This window comes from Alligator sinensis, unplaced genomic scaffold (assembly GCF_000455745.1).
Source record: "Alligator sinensis unplaced genomic scaffold, ASM45574v1 scaffold40_1, whole genome shotgun sequence".
NCBI lineage: Eukaryota > Metazoa > Chordata > Crocodylia > Alligatoridae > Alligator > Alligator sinensis.
The window spans coordinates 918,659-944,558 of record NW_005842595.1 but is presented as its reverse complement, the minus strand read 5'-3'; the positions used below and the strand labels follow the sequence as shown (position 1 = coordinate 944,558).

Sequence of the window (25,900 nt, the reverse complement as noted above, 5' to 3'; positions counted from 1 at the left end):
AAGTGCACCTCAAAATCCTGAAAGAAAAACTCATGTCACGTGTGTGTGTGTTAAGCCAGAGTGGAGTGAAAACTACAGGGATGCTAGCCCTTGCTGAGGACACAAAGCCTGCCATGTTTCAAGGAGATAGTTGCAGGGGTTTCTGGGAAACTGCACCTTAAACTGCTGACAAGCAAAACTCATGACATAGGCGACACTGTGCGTGTGTGTTAAGGCACAGGGGGTGAAAACTGCAGGCCTCCTAGGTTCTGCTGTGGCCACACAGCCTGCCAGCTGCCAAGCTCTGATGGCTCATTTTGTGTTTTTATGTTTATATGTTTATTATGAAAAAAAACCGAAATAGAAAAATATAGCTCAGGAAGTTTTTGGGTTAAAAAACCCTTTGTCAGGATGAGGAAGTATGTGCTGTTAGTGTGTTTCCTGGTCCTGGATGGAAGGAATAACAAAGAAGCCAGAGGCTGGCCTGGCATCAATGCAGGCAAGAAAGCCAGTCAGTGAAAATGGAAATGGAGGTGTCATGGGGTGAGGGACAGGCTGTGGGGGAGGAGGGAGAAGGGGGATGTAGCAGCACAGGTAAAAGTGCATAGGTACCTGGGGAGTCAGATGTATCAAAGACAACAATACCCAACTACCTGTGGGGGCACATTCATCACCAAAAAAATACTCTGCCTCCAGTCTCTCAGGCCTGATCCTGAGAGGGAACAAATTACATGCCACTTTTCACAGCCAGGCCTATGAACTGCACTTCATCAGCCTCCTAAGTACAGAAACTCATGGACTCAATATAGATTAGACAGTGGAATTCTGACACACTGCGACCTGCCGGACATCCGACTCCCCAGGCACCTCTGCACTTTTACCTGCGCTGTTACATTCCCCTTCTTTGCCCCCCCTTCCCCCCACCCCTGATGCTGCTGGTGCTATTGGTGTTGAGACAGCTAAGTTATTCTGACCTGCTGTTGTTTATAGCGGTGGACCGGACTGAGGCTGTAGGGGAGGAGGAGACCTCACGGGGGCACACTGCCGTGTTGTGGAGAGGCCCCAGCACCAGGAAGGGTACACCTGAACACACACACAGTCCCACAAGCACCCATGTCACAGGTTTTGCCTGCCTGCGGCCAGAGGTGCAGGGCCCCAGAGCCCAGACTCCCCCTGCACCTATCTCCTTGACAGCTGGCAGGCTTTGTGGCCACAGCAGGCCCTAGCAGGCCTCCAGTTTTCACTCCACTGTGGCTTAACACACACACGACATGAGTTTTGCTTTCAGGATTTTGAGGTGCAGTTTCCCAGAAACCCCTGCACCTGTCATCTTGAAACTTGGTAAGCTTCGTGCCCTCAGCAGCAGCTACCTGCAAGTGTCATCTGAATCAGCCAAAAAACAACAAAGTTATAGATATTTCATTGATTCCCCATTACACTCTATGGCCAAATCTCTGAATTGCCTAATCTTTTCCAATTGATTCAGAAGCTCCAAATCGATTTGGAAAGTCTAAAGCTTCTAGCGATTCAATTTGGATTCGTAGATTCAGTCTCCGAATCATCTCCAAATCCAAATCATGATCCAAAGCTTTGTATATCCCTAGTAACAAGGCCTTTAGGCTGATTTTTGTGACATTTAACAGAACTTGAAAATTTCCCTATAAACTCACACCAACCCAAACTATTTTAAATGATTTATTTTATAGGCCTATATACTTCTTGTTAATACTAGCTAAATAATCTGATTGCAAACTGAGAATATATGCCTCTCCATTATCTGAGTGATGGCAGCCACTGTACGTGCCAAAATATGAAGACTTCACTATTAAGAGCAAGGAGAGACAGGGAGCATTCATTACAAAAAGGTGGGTTTCTTTTACAGTTACTGATGAAAGGTCAAAGTCAGGCTCTGGCCTACATCAAACTCAAGTTTAGGTAAACATGGAACAAGTGGTGAGTAAAGGATACAGTAATAAGGTCTCAAACACAGATAACTTACTCAAGGAAATAAAAAGAGACTGTTAAAGGAACACTGTCAAGGTTAGCAGGCTCAAAATTTGACCTCTACTATTTTATATATCATTTGCAAATCCATGCAATTCATCCCAGAATAAATTTCTATCTTAATAAAATTAATTTGTCTTTTTCTAAAACTAAAGAATTCCCTCAGCCTCAAGAGGCAAAATAACAAATTAAATTGTATACACTATAAAATTAAAGGATATTAGTCAGAGGAAAAGATTTCATTTTCAAGTGTCCATGGAGTGGTTATAAACAACTGTGAGTAAAAGAGTTTGAAAATGATAAACAGAATACCTTGACAGTGTCCTTTAAAATGCATTATCTTGTGTTCACAAACGAGGATAGGACTGGGAGACAGATGCCAGAAACAGACACCCAGGGAAGAAGAAGAAATATTGAAGGAAACCAGGTTAATACCAGTCAATCAAGAAATATTAAAAACAATCTAAAGCCCCCCAAAGAGACAGAAAAGTCTTTATTAGCTATAATTAAAAAATCATTGGTAATAAAGGATGACTACAGATAGGTTGAAATTTATTTTGACACCTATATTTGGGATGTGACCTGTGACGGTCTAGGAAGAGTGGCTTGTATGTGCATTTGACTACCTGTGGAGAAGACTGTGAGAGGGAAAGCATTTATCAAGCACAGAATGGGGAAGCACACACTGGGTGCATCTACATGTTCATTAATGTGCCTTAGATACTGCACATTTAGTTTAATGCTTCCTTAATAAAGCACTAACTAAATGCGTAGTACCTAAAGTTACTGCACAGTAGTGCTGGTGCACAGTTATTTAGGGCCACTTACTGTGCATTAGCTTAATAACACTGCACGGTAGGCTATTAATTAGGTTTTTGCCATGACATGCTACTGTGCAGTGTTATTAGGCACAATGTGCAGTGTCTCATGTATACATGTCCACAGTGTTTAATACTGCAAAAGGCTGAGAGTTTCCTGCTTAATTTTCATTGAGTTACAAATTAAATATGAGCTAAAGACAGAGAACCTTAGAGAAACATTCACTGTCACACAGGATAGGATTGTCTCCATTTTGGTAGATGAGATGGACATAGAATATGAAAATTAGGATTTCTCATAATGACAAACATTTGTGAGGAAAGAAAAAATGAGGTGGTGAAGAGATAGTCGGCATGTTTTCTAAGGAAGAATCGCTCCCAAGTTCCTCTTGCAGTCATTATTTTTTCTTTCATTTTGTTTGTTATATAAAACATCCATGTTGAGAGCTCCTATAATGTCATTTCTGGAAGACCACTCCCCCTCCACATTTGAGCCGCCTGTGGCCTGGTCATGAGGAACCAAGATGGAATTTCACATTCATATCCCCCATCATGATGCCACGAGCCTACCTAACTGGCTGAATAATTTCATTAAAAATGCCAAATTCTGTTTCTGGACAAAACGAACCCCCTATAAGCTTTAATTACAGTTTTAATATTCTACAAGGATGGGGAAGATTCCGCTCAAAGTTACACTGATGTCAGTGAATTTGACCTTATGCAAATGAGAGAAAAACCTTGATCTTTAATGAGGATGGTCTAAAAGTTAGACTATATGGCTGCACAGAGAACTAACAAGATGCCTGGTGGATGATTGGCACTGGCAAGTCAATCAGTTTTTTTTAGTATATAGGCATAAAAAACCCAATATCTTGGCTAAACACTAGGTCATGTAATTCCATATTTTTCACCTGCAATTCTTTTTATAATTTCAGTTAAATATACCTGATTCCTGTTATAAACTCTGTTTAGGGTTGTTATGCAGGGTTCCTATAATACTCTATTTACTTTGTTGTGAGACTCAGTGGCTGGGATCCTTTTTGATGACAATACTGTATAAAAGTGGTATTACTGTCTCTCTGTGGAACTGAACGATATCAGAAATGAAGATAAGTGAGATCTGGAGTCTTATATAGATCAGTATATGGGCATATTTTATCCAAGATAAATGACCTTTGGAAAATTAAGAAGAAGGTATTTGTTTATAATAGAAAGAGCAAATGCATTTAGACATTGTTTAAATGACACGTAACAGGTAACACATTTTAGTGTGCAGTAAACTGGACATCAGCTGGCAGAATCAGAGCTGGGAGCTGGATGCCTATATGGCTACTCTCTAAGCTGCACACTTATTCCTATGGGAGAAAAGATAAAGCAGATTTAAGGGACACTGTTCTTATAATGAGTGCATGTTACCAAATAGCCAGAGCCATGTTCATGCTTACAGTGAAAAAAACTCTGAAAGTTTTACCACAAGTTCTAGAATGCAGAGATAAGTGTACTGATTTAAGCCAAAAAAATTACTATACGTTCCTTTTAGGGCTGTGCTTCGATTGTGATTAGGCTTTGGAGACGATTCAGATGATTCAGAGGCCAAATCTATGAATCCGAATTGAACTGCTAGAAGCTTTAGGCTTTCTGAATCGATTCGGAAAAGATTCAGAGCCGATTCAGCGATTTGGCCATAGGATATAACGGGGAATCAATGAAATATCTATAACTTTGTTGTTATTCGGCTGATTCAGATGAAACTTGCAAGGGTGGTAGCCTCTGCTGAGGGCATGAAGCCTGACAAGTTTCAAGGTAATAGGTGCAGGGCTCTCCCTGGTGCTGGGGCCTCTGCATGCCATGGCAGTGTGCTCCTCTGAGGCCTCCTCCTCCCCTACAGCCTTGGTCCAGTCCACCACTGTAGATGACAGCAGGACAAAATAACTTACCTGGATCAACACCAATAGCATCAGGAAACTCATGGACTCAGTATACACAATGGAACTCTGACACACTGCAACCTGCTGGACATCTGACTCCCCAGGTACCTCTGCACTTTTACCTGCTCTGCTACATCCCCGGACAAGGGGAAAGAGATTAATGTCATATATCTTGACTTTAAAAAAACGTTTGATCTGGTATCCCATGATTAACTCTTAGAAAAACTGGCCAAATGTGGCCTCGGCTTTACCACAATCTGCTGGCTGGGGAATTGGCTCCGTGGTCAGACCCAGAGGGTGGTGGTTCACGGAAGTCAATCATCGTGGTGCATGTGACCAGTGGGGTCCCCCAAGGCTCCGTCCTTAGGCCTATTCTTTTCAACATCTTCATTAATGATGTGGACATTGGTATCAGAAGCAGACTGGCCAAGTTCGCTGATGACACCAAACTTTTGGGTAAAGCAGCCACACCTGAGGACAGGAAGGTGATCCAGACTGACCTTGACAGGCTCAGAAAATAGGCAGAAGAAAACCTGATGGCCTTCAACACCGAAAAATGCAAGGTTCTCCACCTTGGGAGGAAAAACCTGCATCATGCTTATAGGCTTGGCACTGCTACTGTGGCTAGCACTATGGATGAAAGGGACTTGGGGGTCATGATTGACCACAAGATAAACATAAGACTTCAATGTGATGCTGTGGCTAGTAAAGCGAGCAAAACGCTGGCTTGCATCCACAGATGCTTCTCAAGCAAATCCCAGGACGTCATCCTCCTATTGTACTTGGCCTTGGTGAGACCGCAGCTGGAGTACTGCGTCCAGTTTTGGGCTCCATAATTCATAAAGGATGTGGAGAAGCTTGAGAGAGTTCAGAAGAGAGCCACGGGCATGATCAGAGGTCAGGAAAACAGACCTTATGATGACAGGCTGAGAGCTATGGGATTCTTCAGCCTGGAAAAGCACAGGCTCAGGGGTGGTCTGGTGGCCGCCCATAAGTTTATCAGGGGTGCTCACCAGGATGTGGGGGAATGTCTGTTCATCAGAGCGCCCCAAGGGATGACAAGATTGAACGGTCGCAAACTCCTCCATGACTGTTTCAAGCTGGACGTAAGGAAGATCTTCTTTACTGTCCGAGCCCCCAAGGTTTGGAATAGACTGCTGCCGGAGGTGGTTCAAGCACCTACTTTGAACGCCTTCAAGACACATTTGGAGGTTTATCTTGCTGGGATCCTATAACCCCTGCTGACTTCCTGCCCCTGGGGTAGGGGGCTGGACTCAAAGATCTTCTGAGGTCCCTTCCAGCCCTAATGTCTATGAAATTCCTCTTCCACCCCCCCTTCCACCCCAACCTGTCCCTCACCCCATGATGCCTCCATTTCCATTTTCACTGGCTTTCTTGCCTGCATTGCATGCCAGGCCAGCCCCTGGCTTCTTTACTATTCCTTCCATCCAGGACCAGGAGACACACCAACTGCACGTATTTCCTCAGCCTGACAAAGGGTTTTTCAACCAGAAAGCTTGCTAAGATATATTTTTCTAACTATTTCATTTTTTTTCATAATAGACATATAAACATAAAAACACAAGATGAGCCATCACACACCATGAGTAACATATATCCAACACAACGTCTTTACTTCTTGCTGTCAATTCCTTTATAACAAGAAGGCTCTGTGACAGTTCCAGAAGGGTACACCTGAACACACGCACAGTCCCACAAGTACCCATGTCATGAGTTTTGCCTGCCTGCAGCCAGAGGTGCAGGGCCCCAGAACCCAGACTCCCCCTGCACCTATCTCCTTGACAGCTGTCAGACTTTGTGGCTGCAGCAGGCCCTAGCAGGCCTGCAGTTTTCACCCCCCTGTGCCTTAACGCACACACAGTGTCACCTATGTCATGAGTTTTGCTTGTCAGCAGTTTGAGGTGCAGTTTCCCACAAATCACTATACCTATCTCCTTGAAACTTGGCAGACTTTGTGGCCTCAGAAAGAGCTACCACCGCTGCAGTTTTCACCCCACTGTGGCTTAACATACACACGTGACACAAGTTTTGCTTTCAGAACTTTGAGGTGCAGTTGCCCAGAAACCCCTGCACCTCTTACCTTGAAACATGGCAGACATCATGCCCTCAGCAGAGACTACCATGCAAGTTTCATCTAAATCAGGCAAAAAACAACAAAGTTATAGATATTTCATTGATTGTCCATTATACCCTATGGCCGAATCACCGAATATCCCCGAATCGGCCCCAAATCTTTTCTGAATCGATTCGGCCAAACAGAATCAGAAAACTGATTCAAATCTCCAAATCGAATCAGCCAAATCCAAATCGGCCGAATCCGAATTGGCCAAATCCAAAGCCGAATCAAATAGTTGCCTATTCACACAGGCCTAGTTCCTTTCTGGTATAGAAACATACATAAGGTCCAATCTGGACCCCACTACACTAGCCATTTGTAAACGTACAGAAATACAAGATCTCTTTGCTAAACAGCTTAGAAAACTAACACTAGAGTAACTCTAACTGTTGTACTGTGATGAGCTCATTTATAAAGCTCGTTATTCCCAGAAGTTATATATTCTGAGATGAAAGATGCAGATACAATGGGCATATTAAAAAAAAATTGATACTGAGCAATAACTTTTCCCCAGAGGTTGGCACTTGCCAAACACACTGGTATTCGATAAAAGTTAAAGGTGGAAGGGCTCCCAACAGTTTCCCTCAGAGAGAAACTGGCTGAACCTCAAGAAAAGACATGGTATTTGTGTCCTTCAGGCAATCATCAGCTTCCAGAGTCAGACATTTCCAAACAAATTCATTTTATTTTATTGTGAAATTTCGTCACAAGACAGATTAACTAAAATGTCTATCTCCTGAAACAGAGAACAGTTTCAGATACTGCCATTACTGAAATAGAGACAGAGCCATTATTTTGCCCCTCTCAAAACCATGGCATACATAGTATGAAAAAAATCCTTCTCCCACAGTCAATCAGATTCAAGTGGAATTATCACGCATCGTAAAATAGTAATTTCTTTGCTCTCTTCTGTTACGTAATACCCATAAAACAAAGTAAAAACTGGTTAGGAGAATGACTTGATGGCTGAGAAGAACAGGGTTATAAAATTCCACTAATGCATCAAGAAAGTGAACTATTACAATATAATATAATATATTAAATAATATTAAAATTAAAATATAATATATTAAATAATAAATATAATATAATATTATCTCAGTGTCCTGGAACCACTCTAATGCCATTATTTTCCCAGGGCAAATCACCTGATAGTGGCAGAGCAGTGAACCTTATTAACCTGAACTCAAAGGGCATCATTTTTATTATAGATACTCAAAAGCAAGAGGCATGTTTCTAAACCAGAAGCAAAGCACCTAGCAATAACTGTAACAGAGAAACGAAGGCCAGCTTGCCCATTCATGACATATTATATAACAAAAATACTAAACATATATATCAACTGGGAGAGACAGCATTAAAACAGAAAAGGGAAACTGCCAGCTGAACCATAACTAAGAGCGTAATGGTGAGATAGGTTTTATAAAACCTAAGGCAGCTAAAATGATTTTATGATCCAATATAACATTTTCAAAAGAACAACAACAGACATTTCACTGCAGTTTTTGAAACCCAACCACTAAAGTACTGTGAATCCAAACCCGCAGTCCCCTATTCCCTGCACAAAACCCCTAAAAAAGAATTATTAGCAGGCTAGATTTTACTTTAAAAAATTGATGTTTTTTAAAAAAACAACTTTGTTTATAAGATATAACTCGCAAGCTTTCCTTCTGTAAAAAATAGTGCCCCTCTTACTTCTGAGGTAAAAACTTTAAATCAGTGACCAATTAAAACAGATATTAACAACTAAAATAGATGTTTTTTTAAACCCAATGTTTCAGGGGATTGGTAGTTTGTATATCCAGCAGAATGTGCTCATTCTGTGGCGTGGACTATTCATACTGAGATTCAGCTCTAAAATTTAAGTCCAAATTAGAAGTCCAGAATACATGCGGAAAAGACCATGTGGTTGAGTTGAAAAAATCATGAGATGAAATAAGACTTAACATTATCTTGAGAAACCTGCAAGTTGTAGTAGAGAGAGATACAATGAGCAAGACACTTAGGCACAGTTTTCTTGGTAACAGCAGAATTTATTGTGTTAATGGTAAATCTAAAGGTTATATATTTTTTCTATATTTTATTCAACCTAAGTATATTTGAGGCTGTGAAGGATGGTCTCACTGGGATACAGAATGAAATTCTAATCTTACTGAAGTCAACAGGAAACTCCTATTGATGTAAAACTCCCACTGACTTCTATGTGGCCAGTTTTTCACTAGGGTATTATGTAGCTTGTTGTTTAAGCCCCAGTTCCAGTCAATATATATCATATATATTCAGGCCTCAGTTGTGCCAATGTGCTCACTAGCATAATTCACACAATTCAATTCAGTGGATTTACAACACCTGTACCCAAGGAAAATCATCAAAATGAAAATCATTTTAACTTCTAACATGGGCATGTCTGTGTTGGATAGACATTTAAGTAACTTGTATTTTTTATTTATAGGCAGGAGATACAAACAACTGCTGTTGTACTTTGAAAATACAAAGCAGTTCAGGCTTTGATTCAATATTTAAATTCTGATAAAAGATGTTTAAGTTAGCTGATACAATGTGATATTATCTTATTTTACTTCAATGGAATTAGCTTAAGGTCAGGTACAGACTTGTTAACTTGATACCTGAATGATACTTTTGGCATAATTTATGTGCCAAGGGTGGAGTCACCCTGGCCACATAAGTGTCTACACTTAGGTGTTCCAAAACCTAAAATTTAGGCACTTTTGCACAAAGAAGGCAATCCAATTTGACTGGGTTTAGATGCTGTAGAGAGCTTGATGATACCAAGAGATTCTCCAGAAAGCCTAGAGATACTCATAGGTAGCCAATATGAAATATCAAGCACAGGGGTCTGTCTTAATTCTGCTCTTCTCAAGAGTTTCTGCACTTCCATTCATTTGTGAACCAGAATGTCTACTCTGGCTTGAGGATAGGCCTATTATTAGGCACTGGTAATTCTCTAACAGCCCACTCCTGGGAGAGAGAAGACGGGGGATGAATCTCCCATTACTTAGGTATGTGATCTAACCACTAGGCTACTGGGCAAAAGGTAGGTGCTACTACTACTGATTTTTTAATATCAAATTCAATCTTGTGCATGTGCATAAATGCGATTCAAGCACACCAAGTGTACTGGGTCCCTTCAGTGTCTCTCTAGAGCCAAACTCGTTTACTGTGGAAAGATAGAAATTAGTTGCTTTGGAGATCAAAGTGGATGACTTCTGGGAATGCTCAGGGTAAAAGCCTAAGACGCTTTTCAATACAAAAGTGGAGGTGTTATGTAACTGGGTTCAGCATATAGACCAGGGCTAGCCTTAACTTTTTTGGAGCACAGGTGCCTAAACTCTAAGCAAGTCCCATTTAGATGTCTACAGTAAGAAAGAGGACCTAGTCTTAAGTTTCAAAAAAGATCAGCTATAACCCTGCTCTAGAAGCCACAACCCCCTACATTTTGGACTAAAAAGTTCCCTATGTGCCTGTATTTGAGTTTCTATGCTTGCTTTGAAGAGATCCAACCTGAACACCTAGATGCCTAACTGTTGCCTAACATCCCTTGCAATCAAATTCAACATGTAGTTTGCTAGAGGAGCCCAGTCCAATAAATGTCCTGAGAATACACCCAAGGCTGACACCAACAGCACTGCATTCAGTATACAGTGTGACAGTCACTTTTGCTCAAAAACATGCTTGTGGTAGTAGTGGCTGAGTAGTTAGAGCATTTGCCCAGGAAGTGGGACATCTGAGTTCTAGATCTTTTCTGCCTGATGGGACTAACACCCACATGTCCTACCTTCCAAGAGAGTGATCTAACTACTAGACCAGTGATGCTCAACTAGGGTGTCATGGCATCCTGGGGTGCCTCTAGATTCTTTCCAGGGTGCTGTAGGATGCCACACAGTGTTAGCACTGTTAGGTTTACAAACATGATTCACAAGGCAAACCCAGAGGTTCCAAACATGAATCCATTGTCGTGGTCTTTCCAAGTTCTTTGCAATAGAAAAAACACCTTATTACTTTTCTATAGGTGGGAAAAAAAGAGTGAAAACTAAGAGCTGGCATTTTCCAAGGGGTGCCTTATGTCGATCCAGGGGTGTCTCAAGTCTAAAAGAGTTGAGAACCACTGCACTAGACTCTACAATACTCCTGTTGGGAGTTGGAGCACAGTGCAGCCAAGATTGAAAGAGCCATGAGTTGTAAGCAGAGCAAGCAAAAAGGAGTCTGATGTTAGTGTCCGGTGATGAGAACACCTAGGAGAGAGTAGGGGGTATGGGTCCCATTCAAAAGGCAGGTGCTTGTATCACTACCATTATCAAGTAGTCTGGTGATTACCTTCAGAAGCACCTGACTGCCTAATATGAAGTTCCAAATCAAGTGCTTAAGGTCCTGATGGGGTGGAAGTTCGGATTTGTCACTGTGCTTCATAATTCTTATCGACTAATTCCAGGTGTCTTTGGACTCTTTGAATTGTTCTTTGGAGGTAGCTAACCCTCTCCATTGTCTGTATAGTGAGCTTAGTTAGGCATACAGATCTGCTTCTCTTGATCACTCTCCTGGGATCTGGTACCAAACTTTTAGGTGCTGCAGTGCCTAAACAGAGGCACCAAGGAGCCAATCTGAACCTGAGAGTCCCAGTCTCTATCAGGATGAGATCCATGAATTTTTCTGCTAACTATAAATGTATTCTCATTTTCCCACTAACTGAAGTACGTAATAACAGCACTATCTGAATTATCTGACAGGCAATTTATTTCTTACTGAAAGAATATTTAGGGGGGTTTTTGTAACAGTCTTCTCTCAAATCCCTTAAAATTGTTCATTATTTTCTTGTTAAATAATCTCATTACCATATATTTATTTAACAGCACAGCAATACAATTAAGAGTTGCTTAATTCATTATTTCTAAATTACTATTTCTATTTGCAACAGTTACCCACTCCTCATTATTTCATGTAATATTCATTGTATTTAACAGAATACATTTACTTGCTTTTATTGTCACCATCAGATTGTATTATCCTGCAGTCATTCCATTATGGCATTACAATAACATGCTACTGAGCATTGCTAAGTACATCAGTAATTGTTTAGAGGTTTCATTTGAAACCTGCATGCACAATAGAAACTTGAAAGCAAACAAGACACAGAAGTTACTAAAAAGCTGTTACAATATTGCACAGACTAACCTTGCTGCATGGAGCAATCCAGTAAGCCACTGACAGGAATGGCAGCCCCACTGCAACAGCAAGGACAACTAGAAACTTCACTGCCATGGTCTGCTGCCGTAAACCTGATAGATTTTCATACCAGATTGAGAGAAGTTGTTGCTGGCAGTTTGGATGTGCTACAAACTACAACAAAGAAAAGAGAATAAAACAAAAGAACTTTATTACCAGCAGGGCCGTCCCTAGCCAGGGAAGAATTGGTGCGACCGCTCCGGGCCCTGCAGACAGTGCTGCCAGCTCCACTGCGGCTGCCATGCACCACCGGCTATGCGCTCCCCCACCTGCCAATCCCCCACACCCCACTCTCCGGCCACTTGCCACCCCCCACTCCCCGCTCTCCAGCTGCTCGCCACCCTCCCCCATCCCTCATGGGCTGATGTCTCTGATTACCAGAATACCACTAATTAAAATTCTAGGGCATTTTTACATGTGCTGCAGAGGTTGGGAAGGAGGGGGTAGCTTTAGAGGGGCTCCAAGAGCCACTCTAATTACAGCGCCTACAGCGTCTCATGTATCAGCATCCCTGAGCTTCAAAATGCTGGTGGGGGCACTTTAACTAAAGCTTGTCAAACAAAATTTACTTAAAGCAACCCCACCACCATTTTGAAGCACGGGGACACTGATACACAAGATGATGAAGCTAATTAGCATGCTCCAGCAGACTTGATTGAGTCTGCTCCAATGTGCTGTAATTACAGCACTTCGGAGCAGCCTCCCCACACGTGTACAGGTACCTCTAGACACCTGAAATGTAAGAAGAGCAAATTGGTTAATTTTCAGTACACCGTTAACAAAGCAATGCAATAGGCTCTTCTTGATTAGTTCCTTAGTATGGAAGGAATAATTTCTACATGGATCTTTGACATTTTTATTTCCTAAATATACAATGGATCCAGTTTAGCTGGTTAAAATTCTTTTGGGGGGAAAAACCCCAAAACAAAACATCTCTTGACTTGAAGCATAATGATTTTAAGTATACTCACCTAACATCAACTATATTTCAACAGTTAATTTGTCTATGCTTCTATCTTCATCCCAGATTTATTTTAATGGTTTATATAATTTAATAGAAATATGAAATGAAAAAATGATAATAAATGACCTCCTAAAAGATTGCTCTATTCACAGTTTAAGTGTTTTTCTTACAAAGTGAGAATACTATGAAATGATTGCATATTAATAGAGCACTTTTAATCTGAAGTCTATTAAAATCTATAGGAATGTTGCTCTAGACTTCACTGTATTCATCATCATTTGCATCATCATTGCTGTATTCATCATCTGTTAATATATAGGTTAAAGATGGGGTAACATGGGGCATTATGGAGTGTTTCCACATGAACAGGTCTTCATGTTGATATGTTTAGGAAGTTGCCATCAGTATGTTGCAAAAGATTTCAGGAAATCACAATTTGCAGGGTTACCCCTGTGGTGCCAGTAACCATGATACTTCAGGTTTTCACAAAGGACTTTTACCAGGAAAATCTGTTATGAAAATACAATTGAAAGTGGACTGGAGGACAATTTAAACTCTGTAAAAAGATGGCATGTCTCTTAGAAACATATAGATGTCAATTCCTATTTTCAAATGTATGTATGGAAATAGAATATGGAAATGGAAATAGTGTTAGAGGGAAATTGTAGCCATGATGGTCCAGGAAATATGTGAGATGTAAGGATTTCTTAGGGTGATATCCTTTATTGAACCAGCTGCATAGTTGGGATAGAGTCAGACAAGACTTTCAATGCAAAATATCAGGTCTGTGGAAGTCAGCACAGCACAATAAAAAAACACCTACAAACCACCATATACAAAAAAACAACAACCCATGGACCATTCTACTTATGTTCACAAGTCAGGCCCTCAGATACCACACCTGCTCTCAGGAGAACACTCACGATTAAAGACCAACTCAAATTGTGACTTCGCAATTTTCATGGAAACTGTGAAAAACGGCAGTTTCTGCAATCTTGCACAGAATCATCCTAGAAAACTTATTGAAAGTGGGAGCCAGAAGCCACTGCAGCCTAGCCTCACAGCCCATCACTGGGAGAGAAGCTGCTGGCATGAAGGGGAGCACCCAAGATGACAGCCACCCACTCCTCCCTCTGCTGCTGACTGATGGGCAGGGCTGCCTTTCATATAGCCCTGCCCTCTCTGCCAATCAGCAGCAGGCTGGGGGGGGAGAGGGCACATGAAGGGAAGCCCTCTCCACCAATCAGCAATGAGAGGCAGGGTTGCTGGGACACCTTGGTCAATCAGCAGTGCGGTGGGGGGGGCTCACTGTGAAAAGGCTGCAAAAAGGGCATTGGGTGCTGCAAGAGGCCTACAAGTTTTCCTTTGTTTTAGAGCAATTTAACTAGATCCCTGCTCATGATACCCAGCCTAAAATATTCCTTTTTACAAAAACACTGAATAGAGAATCAGACTATGCATATGAAAGAACTATCCAAATACCCCAAAGTAATCTATTACTATACAGAAGGAAAACCCAATGTGAATACACACTTCTGGTGTTCAAATACCATCCTCCTCTGGAACCAATCAGAAAAATAATCAAACAACTTGCGCATTTATACACGTGCTCCAGGAGCTGGGGAACAGGACACTTTAATTAAAGTGGATCTTGGAGCCACTCTAATTAAAGAGCCCAGTATTTCATGTGTTTCAGCGTCCCTGCACTGAAAAATGGTGGCATGGACGTGATACACACAACGTGATAATTACCACACTCCAGGAGACTTGATTAATGGAGTCTGCTCTGACACACTGTAATTACAACACATTGGAGCAGCCTCTATGCATGTGCGTAGGCACCCATTGAGTCTACATGTGACAAAGATCAGACCTTGAAAGAAATATTCCCAGCCTCTCCATTCCTAGCTTCCAAAAAACTCCCTAGCCTTGCCCAAATCACCATCACAAGCTGAACAGACATCAAGTGGGACACAGCCTTGCCTTAGCAAGAAATGCTTAACCCATTTAGACAGCTCAACTTCTACTACAATCAACATCCTTCATAACAAAACCATCAAAATCCACGCCTTTCCCACAATGTGATATATCCAATTCAATGCACCAAATTCCCTCATGGCAATTATGTGACTGAAAGTAAACAGCAGCTATGCACCACAATGAAATCTCACAGAAAAGATAAAGGACAGGGAGACACATACTCTTAAGAGCACAGTTCTCATAGAACAACCACTCCCTCCCTGACCTCACTATCATGCTCAAAAGAAATGTACCTAACACCTTTAAAAGGAGAAATTGGGAACAAAAATTTATAAGCTCGCTAGATCCTAAGAACCAAGTCCGTAACACTGTTAACAGCAAGTACATATTGGTTTTATAACCTACCTGATTCCTGAATTCTTCCCACACATGAAAGGTGATAATGACCCTTCTCCCTTTTGTAGGCCTTGATCTCCCAGTAATCAGCTTCTTTTCTTCTGCTAACTGTTTGCTACCCCTGGGAATGTCTCTCCCCCCTCTTCCAACTGTATTTTATTATGCTGTGCTGGTTTTCACTCCTCAGACCTGATGAAAAATGTCTTGCATTAGAAAGCATGTCTAACTGTATCCCAACTATGCAGCTGGTCCAACAAAAGAAACTGCCCTAAGAAATCCTTGCTTCTTTACAGAGAAATGGCTTTTTCTACAGAAAGGGTATAATGATTTGAGTATGGAATAAAAGGATTTTCTAAACACTACAGTCATTTACTGTGCTGATAGCTAACCTTAAACTTCAAATTATACACCTGTTATTTCAACACTTAAATTTCAAACAAGTACAGATATTCACACTAGGCTGCATGAGCCATCATCAGAATAACAACTTGAACAGTACACATTCTAAACACAAATGATTATAGACTATTTATCATTATGTTAAAGATACCACTGCTTGATCAGTCCAGGAATCAATGAGGTGATTTCATAATAATTGTATATTGTGGGGGGGGGTTCTGTGTGTGTATGGTGGAGTGTGTGAGGGGTGTATGGTGGGGTGTGTCTATATGTAGGGGGGATGTGTATTGCTTGTGTGTGTGTGTATGGTTGTGTGGCATGTGTATGTGTATATGGTGGGGGGTGTATGGTAGGGTATGGGGGGGTTGTGAGGAGGCATGGGAGAAATGTGTGGGAACATAGTTTAATGTTGGGGGTTGTGTATATATGAGCAGGGTATGGGTGTGTGGCATTTGTGGGGTGTGAGAGAGGGTGGGGGGTGTGGGGATGCCCCTGTACCCCTGCCATGGTGCAGCAGCAGGAGGAGGCGAGGGCACTCAGGGTACCGGTGCCTGGCAGGGCACGGCTCTGGCTAGCACTGCACATTGCGGTGAGGGGCACAGTCTCCATGGGGGCAGTTGGTATTGCTGGTGCTCCCCACCATACAAGTGCACTTGCGCAGTATGGGCCCCAGGTGCTAGAGCTGGCTGTCTTCCCCTCTGGGGCTGTGTGGCATGGGAGGGAGCCCCAGGCGCCTTCCCCTGGGGGGCGGGGAAGGCAGCTGGCTCCAGAGCCTGGGGCTTCTCTCCTGTGCCACTGTTGCATGGCAGGGAATGCCAGTGATACAGACTGCCCGGTGGAGGCTGCGCCCCTCACAGTGATGTGCAGCGCTGGCCGGAGCAGCACCCCGCCAGGCACCAGTGATCTGAGTGCCCTTTCCTGCTGCTGCAGCCACTGCCTATCAGGGCTGTGCACTATGGAGGGAGTGTAGGGAGGTCCCCATGGCCCCCTTCCCTCCCTCCCTCCCTTCCTCCCTCCCATGCTGCCCTGCTGAGCTCTGTGCTGCTGCTACCCACCCGGGCACAGGCTCTGTGCTCCTGCCCAGCTGCAGCTTCACCCCCACTTCTTCTCTACCTGCTGCCAGTGGGAGACCAGGGAAGCGGAGCAGGTCCCTGGGGGCTGCAGAAGTGGCAGCAGCAGCCCACCCAGAAGCTGTGTGCTAAACAGGCTGGGCCCTTCCGCCTGCAATGGTGGAAGTGAGGCGCAATAGTGTATGCTTACATGTGGGTGCCTCACTTCCACCCTCGTGGGCAGAAGGCCTGGGTGAGGCACAATTCCTTGGTGCACGCGGCGGGCTGGATGAAAGTGCCTGGCACACGCAGTCTATATTTTGCCTGCCCCTGGCCTATTGACATATAAATTCTTTATGCTCTTATTCTGATGTTCTAGAGCTTTACTCTCCCTGTCTTGTATATGATTTGCATTTATGAATCAAGGAATTCAACAAAATTTGCATTCAAGATCCAGACCAAGGCATTAAACTGGCAAGAAAATGAACTAGGAACTGGTAGAAGGACCAAAACATACAGGTGATATATTCAAAGCAATGTGGATCATTGAGCAAGCTAATATCCATGCTTCTTCAAAAGTTGGCAAATCTGTATTACCATAGATTGTGCCACAAACCAGCTGCAATGACAGATATGGATATTCCATAAACTAGAAAATGTTACACATGTATTTGCCTTTCAAAATAGGCAAGGCTTGACAGTAAATATTTTACTTATTAACCTGCAGTCAGTATGACAACATACTATATTATTCTTTATAAATAAATATATACAATGATTTTAGAAGGCACATTAACTACCTCATTTCTCAAAATAAATAAATCAGGGCAAAACCTGTAAATTATGTTAATACCTGACTAGCAATACAACACTGTTACTGTAATCTTTCAGTATGAGTGTAAGCAACATCCATCCTTCATATCTGTTCTTTATTTACGTGTCAGTTTCTTTGGTGAAGGGACTCTTCTACTGGTTGTCCCAGTTCACTTTGCAGTAGGACTCAGATAGCGATTGGGGTGTCTGGAATGCTACCTTGCTACACGTAGTGAATAATAATATACTTTCATAGGAGTGACACAATTTAAACTGCTATTTTATTAATACAGTGGCTTACTTTCTTGACTTCATATTTAATGGCAAGTTTTAAACGGCTGAGACTGGGGCGACCATGTTCACCATTATTATGGTTCATCTCCACATCTCCATTCAAAATAGCTTCCACTTCTTCAGTATTTCTGCATAAATCAAGAAGTCCAACTACAAAATCCTTGCACTGCACAGACAATTTCTTGTAGTCATTCTAGAGAGGGGGGAAAGAAAAAAGAAATTAGCATCCCTTTTCAGACTATGCAGAAGAAAAAAAATTCAATTGTTGAATATGACTTTGAGTGATTTAGATAGTAATAGGTTTGTCATTATGGTCACATAAGAGAAACAAGAACACCCACAGTACATGCATATAGCTCTTGTCAAATAGGTGTTATTTTTCCACCTTTTTCATGACGTGAATCTGAAAGTACATACAGACAAATGCTGCCATTAAAAATCAGTAGTCACGCCAATTTAATGAAGAAGAGAATTTCACTTACATCACTTTTAAGACTAGAAGGGAGCATTGACTATCTAGCAAGATCTTCCCCACAGTAAAGATTACAGAATGGCATTAAGTTCCTACATCAAACCCTTAACAACTTCTTGAGCTATAGCATGTATTTTAGAAAGTTACCCAGTCTTGATTTAAACACAAGATGAAAGAGAATCCGTTATATCTTTATGTAAATTATTCTAATGATTAATTCCTCTTAGTGTAAATCAACTGTTCCAGCTTTCTGTTTTGAATCTAACTTTTGTTTCAAACTACTTCATCTTTGTCTGCTAAATTGAACTGTGTTCTATCAGAAATTTTTGCTCCATGTACTCATGCATAGCCTTTGAATTGGATAAGATAATACATGGAGTTCCTCTACTCTCTCATCAGAAGACTGCTTTTTTCAGACCCTTAGTCATGCAGGGCCTTGTTGCACCTGAGGCTGTGAGCCTCACAAGTGTTGTTTGGTGTTATTGCTTGCTTGGAATTTGGGGCAGTTACACCAATAGTCTAGAAACCTTCTCTGTCTCCCACCTGCAAAGCTGTGACTTGCCACTAGAGGCCTGGTGAGTAGGGGCAGGACTAGGAGCTGTAGCTGTAAATTGCCACAAGAGGGCTGGTGAACCAGGACAGGCATCTTCCCCTGCTTTATGGGTGGGGGTCTGCTTTATGGGTGGGGGTCTGAGAGATCCTGGGATACTGGAGGATTTCAGCTTGGGTGGCATGTCTATGGGGAGTGGCCACACCTAAATAGAACAGGAGCTGGGTAGTGCAGATCAGAGGTAATCCTGCCTGGAGTGGCATAACTTTGAGTCACATAACAAGTGCTTAAAACCACTTTAAGGTGTTAATGTGCGAACAATCCAAGGGTTAAGAGTTCCACGATCTACCTAAAATTACAGTATAACAAGGCTTTATACAGTTCTTTTCTGATCCTTTTCCAGTTGCTCATCATCCACGTTTAATAGCACCAGAATTCATCACAGTATTTCAGAAAGAGTCTCACTCAGATGCATAATGAGAATATTGATTAGTAATAGGGAGGTCATATTACCCTTTTATTAATTTTTATAAGTGGAAGGTTAATGACATGATCATCTTCCACCCCCCCCAAAAGGGAAAGAAGGCAAAAAATAGAAACTCACAGAAGGATGTCTGATGTGTGTCAGCTCCTCCAGCTCGTCTACTATTGAAAGCTACCTCTCTGTGTACTAATAAAGTTATACCATATACATAGCTGCTTCCCAGAACCCCTTCCACAGGCACAGGGTCCTTTTCAATTTATTCAGTCCTCAGTCCATCAACTTTGATGCTTCCAATAATTATATTTCTACTAAAAATTAAATCATAAAAGAATGAAACTTGGGACTTTGTCCAGAGAGGCAAGAGGACCTCTATGGCTTTTTATCCTGGTCACTGATTTTCATATCCAATTTAATTTTCTGTGAGTAAGTTATCACCATGACTCATGTTCACCCCTCTTTCCTCTCCTCAGTTAATAAACCCACTCACAACCTTTTCTCTATTCCTTTCTTCTGAATCCCTCTCTCTCAGGTAGTCATCCTCCGGAAACAGGTGTATCCTGGGAACACCTCTGGGAATATCCCTGAAGGTAGATGACTACCGTGGGAATGGAGAGCTGGTCCAAGTTTACTCCCTGAGGACATGCCCTAGGATATGCTTGTTCTTCAAAAGCTGGGTACTCTCACACTCCACCACAAAACCAGCATGTTACTCCAATAGATTATCAGGATGATTGCATCCCAGTTTTGCATTGCATTCCAATCAGGTGATTGCTCAAACAGCATAAAAATAGTCACATATAAACTATCACGTCTGCATAAACCTATCTGCGATTCATTTTTTTAAATAATGTCATCTTAGTTTAGACATCTCAGATTTGTCATAAAGTTGCAAGGAATATTAATGCAGTTACCCTACAAAGAAGATGCCAGAAGCCAAGCACTGAAATGAACAATGTCATGACAAGTTGTAGTGCTATGGAAGTGGAAAGCAGATAAACCAATTTTCTCTCTCTCAAAAAAAGATACACAGATAGTAACAACACCTCCCCCCACCACGTTTCTTGCTATGAGATCAATTTTGTTTGTTTGTTTGTTTGTTTGAACAGGATTAGAAATGGATGCTCTGTATTTTCCTTCTGCCTGGAAGTTCCAAGCTAATATTGAAAAAGCTCAGAATCAGTCACTTTACACATTTTACTTATCTTGCCTGAGCTAAGGTTATGCCTTCCTTTCTGCCTTAACAAGGCCTTGTGAATTACTCATATCTTGCAATGAAGATCTCAGCCATGGAGTAAAACGTTCTTGAAAAAAACTGAAGAAAAACCCCAATTCAGTACATTAATCAATGGGATTATAGCATATGTCTGTATCTTCTGGCATTGGCTATGAGTAGGGTGTTCACACTGTTGCACGTGCACCCCCTGAGATTGGCGATGCACCTCCTGAAAGAAGTGCTGCCGACGCCTGCGGGTGGTTATTGCTCACTACCCCCTCCCCTTGCTGCTGACACCGCGGGCAGCATCTGTGGGTGGTTGTCAGCTGCCAGTTAGTGCTCACACCCCCTCCCACTGCCAACAATGCTGTGGCTGCCTGCAGGAGCTCCTTGCTCACTGCTGCCATGCCCCCGCCGCCGACCACCGCCACCTGCGGGTGGTTGCCATGCCCTCCCCCCCACACAGCCTCTGGGGGCATGTGTCATTTATGTCTTCTGGTGTGATCTATATATACTTTTTATATATCTAGTGATTAACGATTGGCAAAAAAAATTAAAGTTGCATTTTACAAAGTCTACCATCTTTTGTTATTTTGAAAATTTTAGAAAAAAAACATTTTACTGAGTTTAGGAATATATGTTCTGATCATCTGCTTTTTATCAAAATGAAAATTATATATTCACCTTTAAAAAGCAACTAAAGAACTGCATGTATATTTTGGGAGATTATACTACTTGAATTTAGGCTCTGGGTATGGTATTCTGGAGTATTTTAGCATCCAGAAAAGGCTAAGCTTATCTATGCATTTTGCTTGTGGCAAACACAAAAGAATACCTATTGTCCTACAACACACAGCACTTTCAATCACTAGAGGTACCACCTAAACTGAAGCCCCTTCAGCATATGACAGAAGTAAATGAGTGCCAGTGAATGAGCTCTCTGTTATGGCCATGTGACTTTGGAATGGACACAATCTGAAAAAGCTGAAGTTTGTCGGAGACACTACCTTCTGCTCCCTGTAAGAGCAGGGAATAGTGGAAATTAGGGCTGAAGGAATCTAAGGGGCTGGAGAGGATCTGCCTGTATGTATGAAAGAGAGAAAGAAGGAAAGAGAGAGAGCGAGAGAGCATGTCAGGGAGACGGTAGAGAGAGTTAATTGATTTTAATAATTTATGTTGTTACTTTGTATTTCAGTTGATCAGGAAAAATGACAGGGCTGTTTATCTTAGTCTAGTTTAAAAAACCATCAAAAGTGCACAGTGTTGGATGCACACTCTTTTATTACAGTTTGCAAAATCATTGCAGATGGGAATAGGGCACAGCGAGCTAAGATCTCTGTATTTCTGGTTTAGGTTTCATCTTTTTTTTTAATTCAACTTGAGTGCTCAGAAAAGAACTTAGTTCCCAATCCTACAAACTGTCAGGTGCTTAACTTTAGTCATACAGGGCACCTAAACAAGTGCCCTGGGGCATGGGGAATTTAAGCAGCTCTTGAGAGTCGCTGTAGTTAAAACACCTGCAGCTTCTCATGTATTCAGCGCCCTGCATTTCAAAATGGTGGTGGGGGAGCTTTAACCAAAGCTCATTCGATGACCTTTAGTTAAAGCTCCTCTGATGTCATTTTGAAATTCAGGAAAGCTGAATACATGAGATGCTGCAGCATGCTGGAGCATTCGGAGTAGAACGCTCCAGCAGACTAGAATTTGCTCCAATGCCTTCTATTCAGAACGTGTCAGAGCACGTGTAAAAGTGCCCATAGGTATTAACTTGGACTTCTAAGAGAATAGTCATGTATATAAAATTAACACATGGAATTGTGAAGTGTAGACTTTAGAAAGGAAAAAGGTTCTTCATTGTGGAACTGGGCTTGCCAGAATAATTGCCTGTCTGGTCTACTGGGTCTTTGATTCTTGCCTCAGACGTTTACATTTTAAACCTTCTTTATTTTAACTAGCTAAAAGTTTGGGGGATTTTGTTCTATTTTGTAAAATTCAATATTTATCAGAAGACAAAGAAGCTGGAGGTGATAATTCTAGTGTAATAAATTAGCATTGTATTGAGTGAATAATACAGCTAGTGCTGTAGGCATGCTTTGGTTGTGGGAGGGGAAAGAATGGGACCTGAGGGGGCACCTGTACCTTTGACTCTTTAGAACCGATACCATCCATCCCTCCTGTTACACTATGCAATAGCTATGGGGGGGGTGATGAAACCCAAGTGTGTAAGGGCAGACCCCAAGTCATTATACTAGAGAGAATTTCTATGCTGATAGGAGTTTTCCTTTCAAAAAACTCCCCAGGAAAAATGGCACGTCTTTCTCTGGGCTGAAGAGTCATTTTATGAGAATTTTAAGAACATTATCATTTATTAGTGGGTGGTAACTGCAAGTCAATTATTAATGAAAGCTAAGTCAGGAGTTACTAAAAAGGATTGCCCAGATGAGTGCTCAGCAACACTTCCTGAAGATAGGTCAGAATGGTCAAGCTTGAATCTGACATGGGCCAGCACTAAAACCTGACCACTGCCTCTGCCTCTGCCAGTGCTGCCCAGCTGCAGTGCAGCATAGGAAAGCTCACCCTCACCATAGAATCATAGAAAGTTGGGGTTGGAAGGGACCTCAGGAGGTCATCTAGTCCAATCCCCTGCTCAAATCAGGACCAGCCCCAACTAGATCATCACAGCCAAAGCTTTATCAAGCCAGGTCTTAAAAACCTCAAAGGATGGAGCTTCCATCGCCTCTCTGGGTAACCTGTTCCAGTGTTTTCCTAGTCTCCTAGTGAGAACATTCTTCCTAATATGTAACCTAAATTTCCCTTTCTGCAACTTGAGATCATTGCTCCTTGTTCTGTCATCTGCCACCACTAAGAACAGTCCAGCTCCATCCTTTTTCAATCACCCTTCAGGTAGATAAAAGCTGTTATTATATCCCCCCTCAGTCTTGTCTTCTCTAGACTAAATAAGCCCAGTTTGCTCAGCCTTTCCTCGGAAGTCATGTCCCCCAGCCTCTCACCATTTTTGTTGCCCTCCACTGGACTCTCTCCAATTTGTCCACATCTTTTCTGTAGTGGGGGGCCCAAAACAGGACACAGTATTCCACATGTAGCTACACAAGTGCTGAATAGAGGGGGGAAATCACTTCCTTTGCCCTCCTGGCAACACACCCACCAATGCAGCCCAGTATGCCATTAGCCTTCTTGGCAACAAGGGCACACTGCTGGCTCATATACAGCTTACTGTCTACTGTAACTCCCAGGTCCTTTCTGCAGAGCTCCTGCCAAGTCAGTCAGCCCCCAGCCTGTAGCAGTGCATGGGATTGTTCCATCCTAAGTGCAGGACTTTGATTTTTTGGTTTTTGAACCCGAAAGCTTGCTAAATAACTATTCTCCAACCATTTGGGTTGGTCTAATAAAAGATATCAAATTCACCCAAGGAACCTTGTCGGACTTTGCACTTGTCCTTGTTGAACCTCATGAGATTCCTTTTGGCCCAATCCTCCAATTACCTAGGTCACCCTGAATCTTAGCTCTACCCTCCAGTGTATCTACTACTCCCCCCAGCTTGGTGTCATCTGCAAACATACTGAGGGAGCACTCTATGCCATCTTCCAATTCGTTAATGAACATATTAAACAAAAATCGACCAGACCAACAGCTGGGGCACTCCACTTGATACCAGCTGCCAGCTAGACATCAAACCATTGGCTTACTACTCTCTGACCCCCAAAGCTCCAGACAGTTTTCTATCCACTTTACAGTCCATTCATTTAGCCTGTACTTCCTTAGCTTCCTGCAAGAATGGTGTGGGAGACTCTATCAAAAGCCTTGCTAATAATCAAGGTACACCACATTCACTGGTTTCCCCACTTCCACTGAGCCAGTTATCTCATCATAGAAGACAATCAGGTTGGTAAGGGAATCAGGTTGGGGGTGACTTCATAGGAATCCTGCTGCTGCCTGCTGGCAGCAGCTGTCTTCGCAGAGGTGCAGGGCCACTGTTGCACCACTCCCTGGGGGCCCAGACTGAGGATGCTCACGGACCTGCAGGCCCAGAGGCAGCTTGTGCCAGACCTCCCAACCCACCGTGAGCACCAACATGGGGCCCGAGGGCACCAGGCAGCCCCACCATGTCCCTGCACTTCCATAGTGGGTCCGTGCAGGGACATGGCCTCCGGGCGGTTGCAGCAGGAAGGCAGGGAGGGCGCACTCACCCACCCCTAGCCCCCATCCAGAACCCCTGCTGAAATAAGCCCGCCGCTGCTGAGGCTGTGCTTGGTTGGGGGGTGTGCCCCAGGCCCGAGGCAGCTCCATGGTGACCCTGCTCAGATTGGACAGCCTGCGGGGGTCCCCCCTCCCCAGGCACCAGACCCCCTTGTGGGCAACCTTCTTCCCTGGGCTCCAAACCCCGCACACACACCCGCAGCCCCCAACACCTTCACAAATTCCCTCTCCAGACACACGCCACACCCACCCCCAACCATTCGAAGTACCTCCATGATTTTGAGTTTTTCTGCACACAATTTTGAGTTTTTAGCTGTGTGATTAAAATAGTGATTGTGACTAATTTTTTTAATCACGCAAATAATCATGATCACAGTTTTAAATTTGTTTGACAGCCCTGCAAGAATGTTGTGGGAAACTGTATCAAAAGCCTTGCTAAAAATCAAAGGAACACCACATTCACTGGTCTCCTCACTCTCAGATCCCCCCTATTCCCCCTGCTTACAAAATGTTGTAAACATTTTTAGTCTTATAGGAGGTCACCATAACTTACCAAGGATAAAGGATGCAGTAGCAAATATTACTACAAGAATATTACTTGCAGTAGCAAATATTACTTACAAGAAGAATAAAATTTCAATCCAATCACAAGAGCATGTGTGACATCACCTTGCAATCTGCTGCAGGGGAGGCAGTGCATACATGGGACCAAACTATCAGAATTTAGCCCCAGCTTCCCCCTTGCTTCACAAATGATGCCGAGTATATCAGCCTCTTTTCTGGAGTAGCTTATCCCCCAGCTGCCTTGGCCACAGCATAGCTGTATGATAATGTTGCATGATATTACCATACAAGAAACTGATCAGGGAGGGTGCCACTGTTTCATAGATTCATAGATGTTTGGGTCGGAAGGGACCTCAATAGATCATCGAGTCTGACCCCCTGCATAGGCAGGAAAGAG

The 25,900-nt window shown here is 42.6% G+C and overlaps 1 protein-coding gene across 1 annotated transcript in view; it reads right to left on the bottom strand.

Annotated features, from left to right (window-relative positions):
- The window catches only part of LOC102369493 (short transient receptor potential channel 6), a 75,841-nt gene that overhangs the window by 46,299 nt on the left and 3,642 nt on the right, over nt 1-25,900 (bottom strand). The window contains exons 3-4 of the mRNA XM_025214682.1: nt 18,010-18,195; nt 12,057-12,221 (exon numbers count right to left, since the gene is read on the bottom strand). Coding sequence (XP_025070467.1) covers nt 12,057-12,221; nt 18,010-18,195 — 351 coding nt within the window. The remainder of the gene's footprint in view (nt 1-12,056; nt 12,222-18,009; nt 18,196-25,900) is intronic.